Here is a 20,127-nt window from a genome sequence, read left to right as displayed (position 1 = left end):
TATAAAAGCTCTAAAATTGTTAAACAAACCAAGGTTATTAAAGTACAGAACATGCTATTTGTAGCATAAGACAAAGTAACTTCTTCCACATTTCCAAGTCTTTGCATCCAAAAGTCCAAAACTAGTGGAAAGGGAATATTTCCTCTGGAAACTGATAGAGATCCTTCTGCAGGTGGTTGGCTAACAAGTATCCAAACAAGGTTATTAATTGAATATATACTTTTGATATAACAAGTTTATTGTATATTTCATTACTCCATATTTATATAATAAACATTAACCAATAATCGGTCCAGACTAATTCAGTTCAAGATAAAAATTATTTAATGGTGAATCGAATAAAATAAAAAATATTAAATAATCGATTAATCAATCGATACGAATTTTAATGATTAATTAATTTAAAATAATAAATTATAAAAAGTCAATTTTTTTAAAAAAATTATATATTTTTATACCTAAATATATTGTTGTTATATCTGGTTTAATTTCAATGAAATTTCGATTAAATTTTTAAATTATTAAATTTTTAATTCTACTGTTGGCCGGAATCGTGTAAGGTACTTAGGTTTAATTATTTTCATTAAAAAATATCAAAAACATAGCTGGTTATTAAGGGTTTGTTTGAGTGAGTTTTTAAAAAATATTTTTTTAGTTATTTTTTTAAAAGATCTTATAAAAAAATAAAAGAAATTTTATGTTTGAGTATCTCATGTAAAAAAAATTTTATTTATCAATTATATTTAAGTATAACAATATAAAAGTATTTTTTTATTTATTTAATATATGAAAAATATATTTTTTTAAGAAAAAAATCTTTTAAAAAAAGATATAAATTACAATTTTTCAAAAAAGTATTTTTTTTATTTTTTTAGTACTTTTACTTTTATTATTAAAAATTTGCCAAATATACTAAAAAATAAAAAAATATTTTTTCATTAAAAAAAATATTTTTTATTAAAATAATAACACTCAAACAAGACTATGTCTTCCTTTTGTCTCATTCCCTGTTGATGATAAGTAGTTATTTCTTTTAAGATTAAGACAAGACAATCTTTGAATTATTCGACTATAACCAGCATAGTGGCAATCATGTGATAATTGGATATTTATATATCTCTGTGTGTGGTCGTCGGTGCGATCCATTAGAAAGAGTGGCATGCTCGTTTATGAATATTCTTTAATTATAATATACAATACACAAGAAATTTCAATAAACCCTTACTTCCATTTACCAATGAAAAGACATTACAAGATAAAATATTCCATGGATGATTTCTACTAGAAGAATCAAGGGATTGATCTATGAATTCCGTTCACTATTGCCAAGTTGGAGTTGCCTTTAGAAAAGAGATTGAGGTTGAGAGACAAAAATAAGAAGGTATAAATTTTGTTAAATTAAATTAAATTTTTATATTATATTTAATATAAAATATATAATATTAAATTATATCTCAATATTATATTTGGTTTAAGATAAATATAAATATAAAATAATAATATTTATTAAAATATTTTTAATTATTAAAAAGTATTGTTAAGTTTTATGTCTTTATTTTTTGATAGTTTATTTAAAAATTTTTAATAGTATAAAATTGAATTGAATTTTAGGATTTGAAATGAATTAGTAAAACTATAAAATTGAATTGAATTTTAGTATTTAACATGTTTATTAAATGAATTAAAATTTTATAATAGACAACTTGATCATTTATTAATATAATATTATATTTAAATAATTCATATACTTATTTATTAAATTATATGAAATAATTAAAAAATATATTTTTTAATTGCAATTTTTTTAACTGAAATTTATTCACCTCCTTAAAAAATAAATAAAAATTAGATTAATTTAAAATATTAAATTTAAAAAATATTGTTATTAATTAAAAAAGTTAAATGGTTCTCTATAGTTTATTTCAACGACAAACCAACAATAAAAAATAAATATGACGTATCAAAAACTAACTTGTTGAGTGATCTAAATCTAATGACATAGTAAGTAAAAAAAAATCAGTTATTAACATTAAATTATAGCAATTAGTTAATGTCATTAAAATTGGACAAACTCATTATTTAAATTTGTATCATTCCAGGAGACTTTTCTAAAATCGATAAAGAAAATTTGTAACATTAAGAAAATACTATCGCCCAAGAGTCCAAAATTTGCTATATTATTTTATTGAAAACTTTTCTATTTCGTTTATTTTAGTCTGTATATTAAAAGATTTAATTGAATAACATTGAATTGGATTTGTCAAAGTTGAATGTGTTCGAATTAAGTTTGATTTGATATAATTTAGTTATATTGTATAAAATTTTATCATAATTGTGATTTTTTTATTTTTTAAAATTTAATATCTACAAAAATGGGACGAGGACAAGAGGCATTTTCCTAATCAGTAACGGATGACGGGAAAGGATCTCCACCCCTATAAATATCAATTGCCATCCCTAGTAGCAAACAGGAGTGGCAGTGGACCGAGTAGTGGCAGATTTTTCTTTAACACGTATAAAACCCCCATACCGATAGCTATTCGAATCTAGCAAACAAGATTAATTTTTAAAATTTGTAAAACTATGATCACGTCTGAACATAAACTAAAAACACAAGAAACATACAATGTCAAACAACATAAAAAAGAGAAGAAAAAAAAACCCAATGTCTAGTCACTAAAGAAATTTAACACAATTAATCTTGGTCGCTTTCCAACTCCCCATCATCATTAATATTTTGGAGGTCAAGATTGAAATCCGAAAATCAAGAGTACAATAGCAATTAACAAATTAATTTGCATTCCTTCCTTCTACAGGAGCATGAGTGCCACCAACAAGAAGAACCCTCAAACATAATGGAATATTGGAACCAAGTGCAAAAATATACGGATCAGTAAAACCATTAAGCGAAGATGAGCAGACCTATCATTAAATTTAAGCACATTTTCAATAAAATTGGATAGCATTAATTTTGTTGAATATACATTTATTTGTTGCTAGATTCTGACAATTTTATGGTGAGTATATTCATTAGTTAAAATATTAAAAAATAATGGCCATACAAGGTGTAATTTTTCTTTCAGGATTTGGGAGTTTACAATTTTAGGATACTGTGCAAATATTCTTCTTTAATTTCAACGTCTTAAACAAAGAATTTCTTACAATTATTGGTCTTCATCTCCAACAGCAAACCTGTCCAGTGTCCATAGATAAAGAAGTAAATATCAACGCTCAATGAACACGGTCAAGAAGTTTAAAGAGAGAAAGATGGGCATACTCACATATAAAGATTTACATAATCACCAAGGTTAAGATTACCCTTGGATTCAATCTTGGCAGAAAAAGTTTTGAGTTGGAGCTTGACTCTGGCATAAGAAACAACCCCAGAACCAGTGTAAGTAGATGGCTCTCCCTCGAAAACATTTCCAGGTTCCATGAACATATAAATCAAACTTTCATCGCTAGTGTTGTGGCAACAAAAAATATACGTTATTTCTGCGGTCTTGTCCAAACCATCCACCCTCACCGTTTCCACAATTGTTAGCCTTGACGTCATATGACATGAGCCCTTGATGTTTATCACCACAAGAATACAATACAATGTGGGTCTTCTTGTGAGGCTTGGTGCTGTCCTCCCACAGAAAGTAAGAGTCAGGGTATGACAAGAGAGCACTTTCGGGCACTTCCCTTGTTTCCCATAGACCTGATTTTAGGCTGTAAATATCAACCCAGCAATTTGCAGTTCCAGTACCCCCAAAGATGTACAATTTGCCATCATAGGGGACTACTAAGGGTCCATATCTGCGGCAGAACATGCTTCCACAGAACTTCCAACTCCAATTAGAACCCTCATACTTGAGGCACCACATCCTTGAGGGGTAATGATCATCCCAATCCAAACACAATTCTGGGTCAAAAATATTCAGGTCACCACCACCAGCAAAGAAGAAGCTGTGACCGACAGAACAAACTCCTTGCATAAATGGTAATGGAAAATCGACCAATAGACCATCTCTAAGAGGCCATTTGGCAGTTACATGACCTCCATCTTCAAGATCAACAGTGCCATTCTTAATAAAGTTGGCCTCAGTTATAGTTAACATCCTTCGCGTGATGGCTGGCCCAACATGATCTCTTTCAAGATTTATATTTTCCACAAACAGGTATAAGCGCTGCGTCATGGATAGCTTTGGATCAGAAGAACCAACATCCTGGAATTAGGGAAACAATCATATTATCTACGACAGAATCAAATCACCATAAGTTTACAGCAATTAACTATTAAATAGAAAGCTTTGCAGTGTGTTGATGATAAATTGAAACGTCATACTTATCCAGTTAAGTTTATAAGGATAAGAGGATGCAGAAACCGACCTCAGGATCATATTCCCCGCACATGGCATCAGCAGCACCTCCCGAAACAGCACCTTGCAAAACCCCAACAACACTTCCCCACCAGCTGTCAAAATCCGCGTTCAATTCAGCAGTGTCCCCCAAATCCCTAATATGATTGGCAGCCTTAGCCATCAAATTCGTGTCATCTCCAGAAGCCCCTTTGCCGGCGACAAACGCACTGAAACCGTAAGCATTCACAACTAACGATCCAAACTTATAGCCCTCCGCGTAATTGACGATCCCACCGACGAACATATGTGCTCCGAGAGAACGGTTGTCAGTGGAGATGAAATCTTGTCCGAGAAATTGGTTCCAAACTTCCGAAGTTGAAGCAACGAGGACGACAAGGTTCTCCTTGGGTAGGGCTTCGGGCACGTAATCCCTGGCATCTACGAGCTCCGTAACGACGCCCAACGGCTCGAGCAAATCGCAGAGGCACGAAGCTAGGGCTTTTGAGGTTCCGATTTGGGAAACAAATAGAATCTTGCCAGTTGGATTGCTTTTAGGTTTTTCATGATGGAGTCTAATGAGGTTCTTTTCGTGGGAGTAGAGGCGCATGCGGCGAGACTTGCAGATTAAGAACAAGGTTGTGGCAGTGGCCGAGACGACGGTCACGGTGGACAAGAGCACGGGTACAGAAATATCTGCTTCTAACGACGACGACAACGAACGTATTGCCATATTTCTTTTCTGTTTCAGAGGGTTTCCACCACCCCTCTTCTTTTTTTCCAGCTGCTGAAGAGAGGTGGTGTGTGAAGCATGCACCAGTAATACGCCTTATATCTATATCCAAGGCGGTGTTCGTTAATATGCCTTTATATATATATCCGAAGCCGATTATCTAAATCTAAACATTATAAAAAAATATTTATTTTGTAATATATAAATGGTTGAGAATTGATCTTAATATTTTTGAGAATAAATTAAAAATATGTTTTATCATTATGCATATTTTTTGGAATAAGTTCTTAATTTTTAAAATAATATTTGCTCATTGTTATAGTGTTTAAAAGTTATTATTTAATTATTAAAAAAATTACTTTTAAATTTAAAGATTACTATAAAAAATAAATTAAACACCAAATGAAAGATATTATAAAATTGACTTTTCAAAATATTCTTAATATTAATAAAGAAAAGAATTTTTTTATAATCAATATAATAATTAAATAATAATTTAAAAATTTTGGATAATTTTGTGAACGAAAATCTATTATTTATAACTATAAAGTTAATTTTCCTTAATAAATTTATCAATATTTTAAATATTTTTAATAAAAATGGTAATTTAATCTAAAAATATTGTAATGAAGATTTAAATTTGTATCTTTTATGATATTTAAATATTTTTTGACTAAACTACTTTTTTTAATTACATATATCTTTTTTATTTTTTAACATCTTTAATTTTATTTGTTTATTTTTTTAAAATATCAGACCATTTAACAATTTATGTTTGATCAAATGAGTTAATAGTTAAGTTCGTCTTTGAAAAATTACCCATTCTTCGAGTTAGTCCTCAAAACGCAAGTTAAATTGGTCCTTCCATTAGTTAGATGATAACGGCTGATAACATGTTACATTAAGTGTCACGTGGCATGATGACGTGGTAGGCCACGTGTCACAATATCATTGGTTGATGTGTGAGGTCAGTGACACCTAACATTCCACGTGTCATTTGACGTGTAAAAAAATTATTTATAATCAAAATAGTCTTTAAAAATTTAGACGTAAGTCATTTTCATTTTTAAAATTTTAAAAGTTAATCAAATTAGTCCTCATATATTTTTTTATTTTTTCATAATATTAAATTTAAAGTATTTTTAATAGTACTAACTTTAATATTATTCCTTAATAAATAAACTTTTATTTACATAAAATAATAAAAATAATTTAAATTATTATAAAGTTATTTTGTCATTTTTATTTTAAATTTTATATTTTTAAATTATAATTTTTATAGCAAATTTTTTTATTTAAACAAATTTATCAAATTATTGTTGATTCTATATTTAAAAATTTAATATTTTAAATCTTATTATATAATATAATATTTATTTTAAAATTATAATTTTTATTATTATTTAATATATATGGTAGAACTTAATAATTGAAAAATCGAATTGTGGGATCATTTGTTGAATCTTAATATTTTAATATATTTTTTTAAAATAACTACTATATTTATAGAGTGAGATATAAAAGATTAAAATATTTAAAATAACTACTATATTTATTTAGTGAAATCCAAAATATAGTTTTAATATTTTGAATTTCACTAAATAAATATAGTTGTTATTTTAAATGTTCTAATCTTTTATATTTCACTAAATAAATATAGTAATTATTTTAAAATATTAAAAAACTAGAATTTTTATATTTTAAATTTCAGTAAATAAATATAGTAGTTATTTTAAATGTTTTAATCTTTTATATGGCACTAAATAAATATAGTAGTTATTTTAAAAAATTGTAAACTTAAAATATTAAATTTTTAAATATATAATCAATAATAATTTGATAAACTCGTTTAAATGAAAAAAAGCCACTATAAAAAATTACAATTTAAAAATATAAAATTTAAAATACAAATAACAAAATAACTTTATAATAATTTAATTATTTTTATTATTTTATGTAAAATAATTTATTTATTAAGGTCTAAAAAATAATATTAAAATTATTACTATAAAAAAATACTTCAAATTTAATATTATGAAGAAAAAATAAAAAAAATTATATAAGGACTAATTTGATTAATTTTTAAAATTATAAGGATAAAAATAATTTACATCTAAACTTTCAGTGATTATTTTGATTATAAATAAATTTTTTATACGTCAAGTGACACATGACATGTTAGATGTATTGACTTCCCAATTACCACAATTTGGTCCTCCAAATTTAAGAAAGTGCACCTTTAGGTAGCGTTTGTTTTTAGAGACAGGACACGGAGACATGGACAGTACATGTTTAAAATATGTTTGGAAGCAGAGACATGGACACGGAACACATTGTTTCCGAGACAGTTTTTTATATTTTTGTGTCCATTCTTTTACGAAGGACAATGATGGACACGGGATTTGGAAGAGTGGACACGGACTCCTTTATAAATTTTGTTTTCCTTTTTATCTATAGATATTTTTTATTATTCCAGTATTATCCCTTCTTATTTTTTCTATAATTAGTCTTAAAACTTTTGAAAAATAAATATTATTAAAGGTAAAATTGATCTTTTAAAATGTTAAAAAATAATTTATAAGTTGTAATTGATTTTATATAATTAAAAAAATCAGTTTTTAGATATAAAAAATTGATTTTTTAAATAAAAATAGATTTTTATGTACAAAAACTAATTTTTTTCATGTAAAAACGGATTTTTTTTAAAATTGATTATTTATTTATAATTAATTTGGCTTATTAATCTAAACAAAATTTTTTATTAATTAAATTCAAATTTATTTTTTATTAATTTTAACCATATGTATGCGTACATATTAATAATAAATTTAAAAATAGAATAAATATATTTATAATTTTAATTTTAATATAAATATTATTATATATTTTTTATTAAAATTTTTGGCCTCTTCAAATATTTTTTCAAGTTTCGTCTGTACTCTTACGTACTCTCATTCTCTATTAAATTAGTTTGTAATTGATGTAGAAAATTTGAAATTATATGGTTATTTTAGTCTTTTTATATAATATTTTAGTCTTGTCCATGTGTATCCAAACATAATACTGAACATTACATTAGTGTCCTGTACATCGTATCCAAACACAATATGCAGCCTTAAAACCGGAGGAGAACCATCGAACCGGCCGGTTTCCAGTCAGTTGAATCGGACAGAGAACCGACCGGTTTAAAAGAAACGGCGTCGTTTTTGCTAAATTTGCTTACTTTCGCTGTTGGTTCTAAAGCTCCTCCGTTTCTTTCTCCCTTTCTCCCTCCGTTTCTTTCATTCACATTTCACAGAAACTCAGCCAAAAAACCCTAGCACTATAAGCCTACACCACCGCCGCCGCAAGGAGTGGCATACTGCCGCCGTCCGTCCGTCTATCTAGCTTCCCTCGTGCTCCGAGTCTTCAACCCCCGTTCGTTGTCACCGATCGCAGCTGCTTCCTCGAGCTCGGCGTCCGTCGTCTTTGTATGCTCAGCGCGCTCAAGTTTGCGCTCAAGTTTGAGCTCGGCATACTTCCTTCGTTCGCGTTCTTCGCCGTTCAAGTTTGCTCGGCGTTCACCGTTCGCGTTCACTCGCGTTCACCGTTCGGGTTCGCGTTCGTCTGGAAGCCACGTTGCCCTGCTTCAAACTCTGCGACCAACCCGCGCGCTCCACCTAGCCGTCGAACTGCTCTCTTTTGTCGCCGCAGTGAGTTCCCTAAACCCACCACCAGACAATACACTCACACAACACCAATACTCTGCTTGAAACTCTGCAACTTCTTATTTCTATTACAATAAGTAACTACTTGATTTGGCAGTGGTTTGGATTTTTTTCATAGACTGAATTAAAGTATACAATAGTTATGTTCTCTTCTCTATCAGATTGATACTAAGCTTTGAATTCTCTTATTTCGTTTCAAGTTTACCGCACTCAACATGTTTGATGAAATGCCTTAACCATGTTTCGGGTTGGTTTTATCATTTCTAGCTTTTAGAAACTTAGTTGATTGCATGTGAAATTAGAATAATTGGATCTTAGTAATTAGGAAATTTTAGCTGCACAAATAGCATCTTTGTATAAAACATATTAGCATGATGATTCCACTTGTATTAGTGTTCTTCTGGTAAATTTTAACGGTTAGTGTGAACTTGTTAATTTGCTAATTGTTCTTGTGTTGTTGTTCTGTTGTTCTTCTGTTATTTTTATTTTATTTTTTGTTGTTGTGATTTTCTGTTCTTGAACCTGTTAAGTTGATAATTTGCTAAATTGTTAGGTTTCTGTGATTTAATTTGTTGGATTTTCTATTTAGGTCTTGTTCTTGTTTATTTGCTAAATTGTTGTTGTGTATTTATTCTTGTCTTTGAGATTCTTGCTGGATATTGGTGATTATTGATTTATTATATTCTTCATGTTTTCATTGTTTTCTTCTTCTGAAGGAAAAAAAATTCTGTTTTCATTGTTTTGTTGATTGTTTTTTTTGTTTCAGAAATTAATTTTTTGTGATCAATGCTCAAACTCTAAATGCTGTTCTGTTGGTTTTGCAGTGTTTGTTTTGTTTCAGAAATCAATTTTTTGTTATCAATGCTCAAACTCTGAATGTTGTTCTTCTGTTTTTGTTTTGTTTCATAAATCAATATTTTGTGATCAATGCTCAAACTCTGAATGTTGTTCTGCTGTTTTTGTTGTTTCAGAAATCAATTTTTTGTGATTAATGCTCATACTCTGAATGTTGTTCTGTTTTGTTTTAAGGCTGAGTTTAGAAGAGGTGATTGATTTCTTAGTGTTGTTTTGTTTTTGTTTTAAAGTTGTGTTGTGTTCAATTTTCATTTTGTAGGAAATTCTTTGAGGTATATAAGAATTAAGAAGGAAGACTATTTTAACGGTATTATTCTGTTGATTCTGGTATGCTACAAGCTTGAACATAGAATTGAAGAGAGAAACCCTTTATTATTTTATCATTGGCCTATTTTTGGCATTGAATATCATTGTAGTTTGTTTATTCATAGAACTAGTTGTTTATGATCCCCTTTTGAAGTAAAAAAATGCAGTAGAAGAGTGTTTAGAACCAGTTGCTTTATTCATTGAATTTTTATAGAATCAGGTGTTTATTATAAAACGGTTTTTCTGGTTGAATCACGGTTGAACCAATGAATTAATGAATCACTAACTAGAGCGGTTCGATGACCGGTCCGGTTTTCTGAACCTTGACTATAACACTCTTTCACTATGGCGGTTGACACAAACCCTATTTAATTGTTTCAAATTTTAATTGATGATGGTTACTTGGTTAGGGATAGAAGCGTATTTTACCGTTTAATCTTTAGTTCTTTACAATGGCCCTTTGTGAACCCTAAACTCAGTAAACTCGGTGAACTCAACTACACTACGTACCTCTCCTTCAGTCAGTCTCGCTCGCTTCGCCGCACTCTCGCCGGACGGAGCAGGCGAGTACCCCCTCGCCGGAAAGGTCCAAACCTTTTGAGTTCAATGCGGCACCAAACTTACTTCTTCGTTTATTATTCTCCCGTTTAACCGTTTTTCGCATGTATATCAATTAAGAACACTAAAACCCTAAGCTCCTTCTATCTTTCAGTGCAAACTCTAATTATCCAAGTCCAATAGAATAAGAAGCGATGTCTACGCTAGAAATTGAAGCTCGAGAGTAAGTTCCCTTATTTCTCGTTTATTCCTTAAATTTAAAAAAAAATTAAAGTTTAAATTTTTTAATCTGTACATATGTACTGTCTAGTTGTAATATACTTTATCCTTTGATGATTGATTTTTGTTGTCATTTTCAGTGTCATCAAAATTGTGCTTCAGTTTTGCAAAGAAAATTCCTTGCATCAGACATTTCAGACACTTCAGAACGAGTGCCAGGTTTCGTTGAACACTGTGGATAGCATTGAAACCTTTGTTGCTGATATTAATAGTGGAAGATGGGATGCAATATTGCCTCAAGTTTCTCAATTGAAGCTTCCAAGGAATAAATTAGAGGATCTGTATGAGCAGGTATTTCTCTTTAATCACTTCCATTCATGGTATGCATTCTATATAGAAATATTTTTTTAATATTAAAATTTTGCCTTCTACTCTACATTTTTGTGATGCTCAAAACATCAACACTCTAAAAATGTTATTTATGTTAGTCATGTTACTAGTATTTTGAATTCATTTGAAGCTTCATTCAAATGGTTGCAGATTGTATTAGAAATGATTGAACTTCGAGAATTGGATACTGCACGTGCAATTTTAAGGCAAACACAGGTGATGGGTGTCATGAAACAGGAGCAACCTGAAAGATATTTGCGTCTTGAACATCTCTTGGTCAGAACTTATTTTGACCCAAATGAGGTACTGATCGCTATTTACATTTTTGCAATTGCCTGCTCTCCAATCAATCAATGTTTTGCTAATTTCTTTTTCTACTTTTTTTAATTTTCTGCTTAGACTGTGTCATGGTCAATTGTGAGTTTGTGACTTTTTATGCATGATAAGTTCCTAGATTTTTTTGTTTGTTTTATGTTGGTAGTATATAGTGTTCCTATGTCGGGGAAAGTGGATTGCTCTTAAATGAGGTATGTGTGCATTCGAAGTTTGGATAGACAAACCTGAAAATAATCGACATTTAGTGATGTTTGATGATGTTAAGGTATAGAACTATTCACATGTTTCTACGCAACTCTAGCATTTGGAGGTACTAGTTACTATGATCAAGATTGGATCCCTATTTGACCCCATTCGTCTAACTAGAAGCTAAAACTTAGCCCAACGTAGGGTGGTTTTTTGTAGTCTAACCGTCAAATCTATAGAGACTCTTATGTGCGGGGGAGTGTGTTCAATGTCATTGGGATTTGGCAAACATTTATGTTGGTTATTGAGGGCCTAACATAAACCACTTCTTTTGTCTACACTTGAGATTGGCTATGTAAAAAGTTTTCAACAAGCTTGACATAATTAAGCTATAGTTAAGCTTATTTATGACTATTACATTATGTAGAGATAAGAGAGGAAGAGGTTTTTAATATTTTGATAATAATTTGCTAGAGGAGTGCAGCTTTTTTTATTTTTTATTTTTTAAGAAAAAAATAGAATATATTTCTCATAGACATTATTATGTCTTCTTTATTGTAATTACTATGTAAATAAAAAAGCTATTAAAAAATATTATTAAAATTATAATAAATATATTGTTCGATTCGATATATTATAAATTCTATGAAAAATATTAATAATTAAAAAAAAAGAGGCTCAGTAGTGACTATTAAGCAACTAGTGAAGTGCTAAAATAAATACCACAATCTTCATGTATTATTGTCATGTTTTCTTGAAAAATGAATAGGTCTGAATTGTGATCTATCTGACAGGCTTATCAAGACTCAACAAAAGAGAAGCGGCGTGCGCTAATTGCCCAAGGTTTTTCCCTTCTACTTTACTGGTAGTTGCTGTATCTGACTGTAATGAATATTTCTGTCTTGGTTGGAATTTTAAAATGAACCCTCCTCTGATTGATAGAGAACCAGTTTGTTGCTAGAGTTTTGTTTTCTGTTTTCGTTTTGTTTTGTTAAAAGTGATGATGTGAAAAATTTGTGGTCTGTTAGGTTTGAGGAAACCAATTCCATTTTTATACCCTGTTATCAATTTTGTTTAGTTGGAATTCTTTCATTTGTAAGATCCCTTATAGGATAATTCTAGGATTGTTTCTTTTAAGGATGTAATGGTTTGGAGAATTCCTTATCATTTGAACTGGTGGACTCCTTTCCTTTTTCTCTTTTGGTGACGGGCTGTCCAGCTTCCCTTTTCATTTTTTCTTGTTGAATGAATTGTGTTTTTTCTAGCATTTTGATATGGGTTCCTGTGAGGATTGAGAAACTTTGCAAAAGATAATAGAAGAGATAAAATACTGTTTGTTGTATAATATGTTTACACTCAAATATGTGCCCTGGAGATAATTTTCTTATGGTATTGTGTATACAAACGTTGCTTATACTCCTACCTTTTCCACAGCTATATAATACTGTAGTAGAATACTAGCATTCTAATTATGCTATACACTATAATAATCATTAATTAAATAAAATTCAATATTCTTGCTATAAGTGTGTTGTAAGATTGTGGGCATGGCAGCATTCAGTGAACGTTCAACTGTTCAAGTTCTTAACTCAAACTCGAGTCTCAAATTTAGTTTACTAATTCTGTAAAAAAATGTAGAAGGTATTGAGATTTTAGTCTAAACATGACTGAAATCAGGATTGTTTTAATTACTCTAATATTAATCTGCCCCAGGTAAATTGTATACAAGCATCGAACCATACACAAAAGAAAAGTTCATTCTAATATAATTCAATGGCTCAAGTTCATAACCACCAAGGTGGTTCTTATTATTGTGGGTTTATTTTTTCCATTTATGATTGTATAAGTACATTGTGCCATTTTATATTGCTTGAAAACTGGAACTAACTTGCATTTTGCATTTTCAGCTCTTGCTGCTGAAGTTACTGTAGTCCCTCCGTCTCGACTAATGGCTCTAATTGGTCAGGCTTTGAAGTGGCAGCAGCATCAAGGTAATCACCCAGTAATATGTTGATGTCACTTTGAAGTGTGCATTTGTATCCGATTCACTATTTGCAATTTTGTTTTTGTTTCAGTTCAGTGCAGGACATCAACTATTCTACTTTTCTTCAACTCATTGATGCGGTGTTTTCCTTTGGGATCTTTCAGGGTTACTACCTCCTGGAACACAATTTGATTTGTTCCGTGGAACAGCTGCTATGAAACAAGATGTAGATGACATGTACCCGACAAATCTCTCACACACAATAAAGGCATGATTAATATATGTTTTAATCAATTGTTTTAGTTATATTCTTAAATGGATGTGAACATCATTAGAGATATAAAGAAACAAATCTGCAAGGCCACATGATTTCCTGCAAATTTGTGCCAAGGAAGTTTTCATGTAATGCTGCAAAGATAGGACTGATGGCACAAACAAGGGTTATGTTTTTTTTTTTTTGGGTTTGTTTAAAGTATTATCTATATAACATTTTTTCTTCCTTTTAGTTTCAAGAATGAATATTCTGTTATAAACATGAGTAACACACTAACCTTGTTTGAGGTTAGGTATTTTTATTTATTATACAGGAACTGTAGAAACATACATTAACCTCTATTGAGCTATAGGTTATATGACACTTGGTAGGAGATTAGTTTTAGGAAGGTGAGGTGATGGGGAAGAAGGAGGAGCTGTTTTGTTTTCTGGTGTTCAAGCTTTAACATCACTTGTTTATGCACCTGTTGCTGTGGTCGCTAAGGGGTATTGTCCAAAGATGTATATGGGTCCTGATAATCTGGCACTGATTATCTAATTTGGCAGGTTTCTAGTAGATGTTGGTTTTGTAGTTATTAGGGTAGTTATGCCATCCTTAAAGCCTTTCAACTACAATCTGTTTTAGTATTGCTAATTGGTATACGATGGTCATTCCTACTTCATCATTATTTATCTCTTGAAAAGTCACGGTTGTTTGACCTTGTATTTATGTCGCATTTTAGAGGTTGCCTTGTGCTTCTAGTTTGTTTCTCTATTTGTCATCCATACTTCCATAGTAAAAGTCGTTATTCCTTACTAGCTCCTTTTTGTATAATGATGGTGGACGGTGCAGAATCTGACCCTTATAGCTTGTGTTTTTCCTGTATGCTTGTTTAGTTTGGGACAAAAAGTCATGCAGAATGCGCTTGCTTTTCACCAGATGGGCAGTTTCTTGTATCTTGCTCGGTTGATGGGTTTATCGAGGTATGCAAGATTAGAATATTTAATGTTTTTGGGATAGGAAAACAAATATTGAAATATTTTAATTTCTTTAGAATTTTTATGAGCTTCTTTCTTAATTTGCGGACAAATTTCCAGGTCTGGGATTACTTAAGTGGAAAACTAAAGAAAGATCTTCAGTACCAGGCAGATGTAAGTGAGTTTGTATTTGAAACTTTTTGAGACTAAGTATAATGTAATTTGATGAATTTTGAAATAGCAATTTGGCTAATACGTTTCCTTAGGTTGTGTTTGGATGAAGTATTCTAAAATTTCAGGGAATACATGGAAATTCAAAGGGTTCGATTAAATTCCCTTCAATTGCACAATTTCTTATTTGGATGAAATAAATATATTACTTGCATTTAATATGACTGACTTTCCTCTTTGTTACTTTTAGGTACTTCAATTTCCTTCTTAAAATCCCTTGAAATTTGTATATCCCTTCATATATATCTGCAAGTACAATATTTTACCATGAGATTTCAAATTCTCTCTAAAATTACTTAGCCCTCTTTAATTACTCCATCCAAAAGAAAAGGTGGAATTTTCTGAGCCTCAAATATCTCTCAAACCTTTAGTGTCCCTTGCACCTTTGCATTTATTGATTCACTGGAAGCTGTGGAAAAAATAATGCATTAGTCTTGGTTGCCAGTTTGGAACTACTGCCATAAATGCAGAAATGATTTATTTATTTATTTATTTTTGCCATTTCCTTGTAACTTTAGTATGCATGGGGGTTGTTTTGTGATGTAGTACACGGATTAGACCTTCATCAGAGCTTTCCTGTTGAGTTGTTCTGCATGAAAACATCGTGATTCACGTAGCCGAGTTTTAAAACTATCAATACTAACAAGACATGCTTACCTTCTGGAACAAAGTAGTTGCACATTGAAATAATATGTTTGTGCTTTATGGAAGGGAATTTCGTATAGTATTGTGTACAGTAAGTCTAGTCATTTTTTGCATTGCACCTTGTCTGATTCTATGAACTTACAGGAAGTGTTCATGATGCATGAGGATGCCGTGCTTTGTGTAGACTTTAGCAGAGATTCAGAGATGCTTGCATCTGGATCACAAGATGGAAAGATCAAAGTGAGTGTTAATTGTCTGCCTTTTATGGTTGTTTGAACTATCCCTTTGATGAAATTCTAAAATGAAAATAAGAGGAATTAAATAGCAACTGATCATAATACTATTGCAAATTTTTACTATCTTTATCTTTATGCTTTGTTTCTAAATGAAGCTTTTTGTTCATTACCATATCTAGTCCTCCTAGTTAATTGTATGCCACTCTATATGGTTTATGGTTATTCCAATATGTTTCATCATCTTTTATCTGTGCCGCAATTGCTGTAAATTCATAGTGTGATAACATTGTTCACCTGATCTGTTAATAAGTGGAACTTTAATCTGTATAATTGGTCGTTCATTTCAGGTCTGGCGTATAAGGACTGGTCAATGCTTGCGGCGTCTTGAACGTGCACATTCCCAAGGTGTGACAAGCCTTTCCTTCTCTCGTGATGGAAGCCAATTATTGAGTACATCATTTGACAGCACAGCAAGGTTTTTTCTCAATTAACTTGTTTGATGTCCATATTTCAATAACCATTTATGAGCCTAGAGCCTTCATGGAATATGTTAGGGACTTGGTAAGGAAGGGAAATGCTTATTAGGGAGTAAGAGCTTTAGATGGTACTATTATTTACACTGCAGGGATTGCTAGTAAAATTTGCTAAATTGGGTGCAACTATTTATATTTTACACAACTTATTATAATCTGACTCTAGAGCTATTTGATATTTTATTATAATTTCTTTAATAAAATGTTAGTAATTGCTAATGCAATTGTTTCTCGTGATGTAATATAGAATCCATGGTCTCAAATCTGGAAAGATGTTGAAAGAATTCCGTGGGCATACATCTTATGTGAACGATGCAATTTTCACAACTGATGGTAGTCGTATCATTACTGCATCTAGTGATTGTACAGTGAAGGTCAGTTATTCAGCAACATATATGTGTCGCATAATAATTCTTGGATATTCATAATAATTCTTTTCCCTCTACTAATTGTAGGTCTGGGATGTGAAGACAACAGACTGCATACAAACTTTTAAGCCGCCACCTCCTTTAAGAGTGTGTATTTAATAACTTTACATTATTACTGCATAGAAACTTCAATCTACTATCGCATCTCTCTAAATTTGTTGTTCTGCCTAATTTTTGGTTCTTTTGAATTTTTAGGGAGGTGATGCTTCTGTCAACTCTGTTCATATTTTCCCCAAGACTACTGACCACATTATTGTTTGTAATAAAACATCATCAATATACATCATGACACTACAAGGACAGGTAAATATTATATAGTGGATGACTTGTCATTTTTTATACTTGATTTAGGGGGATATTGCTATGAAGATTAATGTGGCTGCAAAAGTATTTTCCTTAATGTTCATGGTTTCTGTTGAAAATATCTATTTCTGCATATACATGGGGTGAAATTGGGGAATTTACTGAGATACACAAATTCTCTATAGTCTTGTTGTATTTGTTTCTCTGCCTTTTAATTATTTTGAAATTTTTCATATTTAAGAATTAATAGTCATTACATTACTATATTGGAGTCAGAAGGTACTTGCTTCATATGATGTCTTACCTCTCCACTTTTTATTAGTTCTAATAACAACTAAGCATTGTCATATCATATGGGGTCATGGATAGTGCTCTATAATATCCATGTTTAAGCTATTAATATTTGACAATGTACTGAGTGTTCCAATACATTTCTTGGCAATAACCTAAAATCACCATCCTGTCCATGATCCATGTCATAAAGATTTGACAAATTTTTAATGTTAGCTGTTGATGGCCAACCACAATCCTCTTTATCGGGGCTTGGGATTGACCAACCAGCTTTAGTTTAGGATTGGTTCTAAATGTCATAGTATGAAACTCATAGGTTTGGAGTGATAAAGGTTTCTTATACTTTCTAGTATAAATATATCAATCTACTACATTTATGTAGTTTTCCTTGTAACAGTTTGATGGTGCAATTGTGCAACCATTTTATTCATCATCTTGTTGATAGATTATCACCATATTTCTTTTCTCCCTCTCCTTTTCTATACTAATGAAATTCAGTTTTCATGTAATTTAAATATAATAATGCTGCAAGTTTTGGAAATTGTAACTTAATTTTTTTTACCAAGGTAATTGAATTTTGAAGCTTTGTTTTGTTTTATTTTCTAAATGATATGTATTTTTAAGATTCAGTTATTATTGTATGTTGTTGAAGATGACACTATATTACATGTTTACAATATTTAAAGATTGAGACTAAAATGCATGTAATGGATGTTGCAGGCATTGTGATTGTGGTTTTATTCAATTCTCAATGGGATATAAAAGCATATTGTCATAAATTGTGATGTTGTGATGGGATTAGAAAATCTAACTGTACAATTGAATGGTTGAAGTGGATTTTGATTTTTGTTGAAAATCAACAATAATACATATGTACTTGTAGTAGGTGCTATTAAGATAAAAAATGAGATTCCCATACTGCATGAGTTATGAAATTGAATCATTATTCTTCAAACTATGATAAGAGAGCGCGTGTTAACTACTGGATTTTAGGCAAGTTGGTGCCCAAGTATGTTAGAACATTTCTGTGAATGCTATCTGATATAAGTGGTCCTATTCTGTGAACATTTCTGGTTCTATATTCTAAGCGTGTTTTTCTTTGTCAAACGTGTTAGGTTGTTAAGAGCTTCTCATCTGGTAAAAGAGAGGGTGGCGACTTCATTGCTGCTTGTGTTTCACCTAAAGGAGAATGGATTTATTGCGTCGGTGAAGACAGGTATATAGATTTATACTTCTTATTTTTTTCTATAATATTGTCTCTTCATGCAAGATGGAAGACAAAGATGTTATACCATGCCTTAGCCTTATTACTCAGACTTTTGTGCTTGCTATATTTTCGGTTTTTGAAAATAAAGAGCTTAGCTTAATCCTTAATAAACTTCAGAAAATGATTTTCACGAGATTTTCCAATTTGTAATTAAATTCTTATTTGAATTAATCCTCCTTAGTTTTACTTCCAAATTGTTATGTTAATTCTTTGGGAGATTTGAAAATTAAATGCAGGAATATGTACTGCTTCAGTCACCAATCTGGCAAATTAGAGCATCTGATGAAGGTATGTTGCTTGAGATAGCCTGACATTAGATTTATAAATTTCTCTCAAATTAATTTCATTTTCCAGAAACAATATAACATTGTGATATTGTTTATATAAGGTACCATTGTGTTAGTTGATCTATAAGCTAGCATATTTTTTATACTTGTATCTTCCAGCTGTATCTTGGAGTCGAGCCAATCCAAGCACTCGATAAAATAAAAACTTTTTTTTTTTAAAATTGTATACAAATATCTTTATTCTTTAGAATTTTATAGAATACTTTTTTTTTAATAATAATATGGTACTTTTTCCATTAAAATAACCAATCCAAATGATATTCAAGGTACTTATTCTATATGTTGTGTTTTCTCCACCACTAACACAACTTATGTTTATCTCTTGATATACAACATATTCACGGTTAATGATATTCTCTCTGGTTAATGATAGGTCCATGAGAAGGAAGTTATAGGCGTCACCCATCATCCCCATAGGAATCTTGTTGCAACTTATAGTGAAGACTGCACAATGAAGTTATGGAAGCCTTGATCTTCGTCTTCCCTCTATTGTGACCTCCATAAGCACAAATGAAAATCATATGAATACATGTTTCTCGTTTGTAGCTGTACAATGTTTTTCCTTTCTCTTATTTCCATTTTGTAGCTTCTTAATTCGTACGCTGCCAGTGGGAATTGTAGGTGAGATTGTACTTTTATTTATGATTTATGGTTTATCGTCTTGTTAAAATTAAAGGAAAAAGAAATTGAAATTAAAATCCCTGGAACTTTTTATTTAGAGATTACACATCAAACAAAAAACAACTCATTACAAATATATGTTTCCAATTATCCAAAACATTGGCCATGATAGAATGGCGAAAAGGACGGGGCAGGAGGTTATTGACAAGGTTCAAGGGAGGTTAGTTAGCTGGAAAGGTAGGATGCTTAACAATGCAAGGTTATGTTTGGTTAAGTCGGTGTTGACTTCCATTTCATTGTATAATATGCAAGTAGCCTTCTTTCCGTCTTATGTTTGTGAAAAAAATTGATTCGATGACGTGGGAACTAACCCTTGTG

At 30.8% G+C, this 20,127-nt stretch overlaps 2 protein-coding genes across 7 annotated transcripts; one reads left to right on the top strand and one right to left on the bottom strand.

Moving 5' to 3' along the window:
- Positions 1 to 2,701: 2,701 nt before the first annotated feature.
- Positions 2,702 to 5,248, bottom strand: LOC112789330 (uncharacterized). 2 transcript variants are annotated; one of them, XM_072234840.1, is made up of 4 exons: positions 4,375 to 5,248; positions 3,282 to 4,211; positions 3,163 to 3,192; positions 2,702 to 2,922 (listed from the first exon to the last, which is right to left on the bottom strand). In XM_072234840.1, exons 1-2 carry the CDS (start codon positions 5,074 to 5,076, stop codon positions 3,462 to 3,464), a joined length of 1,452 nt encoding a protein of 483 aa, XP_072090941.1. In that variant the 5' UTR covers positions 5,077 to 5,248; the 3' UTR covers positions 2,702 to 2,922; positions 3,163 to 3,192; positions 3,282 to 3,461. The 2 variants fall into 2 exon arrangements, with proteins under 2 accessions (XP_072090941.1, XP_072090934.1); XM_072234833.1 differs by lacking the exon at positions 2,702 to 2,922 and having other exon boundaries at positions 3,002 to 3,192.
- Positions 5,249 to 8,293: 3,045 nt separating this feature from the next.
- On the top strand, positions 8,294 to 19,826 carry LOC112789307 (suppressor of mec-8 and unc-52 protein homolog 1). Of its 5 annotated transcripts, none has more exons than XM_025831168.3 (18): positions 8,327 to 8,768; positions 9,898 to 9,945; positions 10,657 to 10,725; positions 10,862 to 11,072; positions 11,262 to 11,414; positions 12,428 to 12,476; positions 13,541 to 13,624; positions 13,782 to 13,885; positions 14,767 to 14,853; positions 14,968 to 15,021; positions 15,868 to 15,963; positions 16,307 to 16,434; positions 16,740 to 16,866; positions 16,948 to 17,007; positions 17,116 to 17,223; positions 18,630 to 18,730; positions 19,018 to 19,069; positions 19,502 to 19,826. In XM_025831168.3, exons 3-18 carry the CDS (start codon positions 10,697 to 10,699, stop codon positions 19,598 to 19,600), a joined length of 1,542 nt encoding a protein of 513 aa, XP_025686953.1. In that variant the 5' UTR covers positions 8,327 to 8,768; positions 9,898 to 9,945; positions 10,657 to 10,696; the 3' UTR covers positions 19,601 to 19,826. The 5 variants fall into 5 exon arrangements, with proteins under 5 accessions (XP_025686939.1, XP_072090798.1, XP_025686953.1 ...); XM_072234695.1 differs by having other exon boundaries at positions 9,898 to 9,965; XM_072234696.1 differs by lacking the exon at positions 9,898 to 9,945 and adding an exon at positions 10,424 to 10,530 and having other exon boundaries at positions 8,360 to 8,768.
- Positions 19,827 to 20,127: the final 301 nt, after the last annotated feature.

The sequence above is a fragment of the Arachis hypogaea genome, chromosome 1, assembly GCF_003086295.3.
Source record: "Arachis hypogaea cultivar Tifrunner chromosome 1, arahy.Tifrunner.gnm2.J5K5, whole genome shotgun sequence".
NCBI lineage: Eukaryota > Viridiplantae > Streptophyta > Magnoliopsida > Fabales > Fabaceae > Arachis > Arachis hypogaea.
The sequence above is the reverse complement of the archived record's forward strand: the minus strand, read 5'-3'. Positions and strand labels throughout refer to the sequence as shown.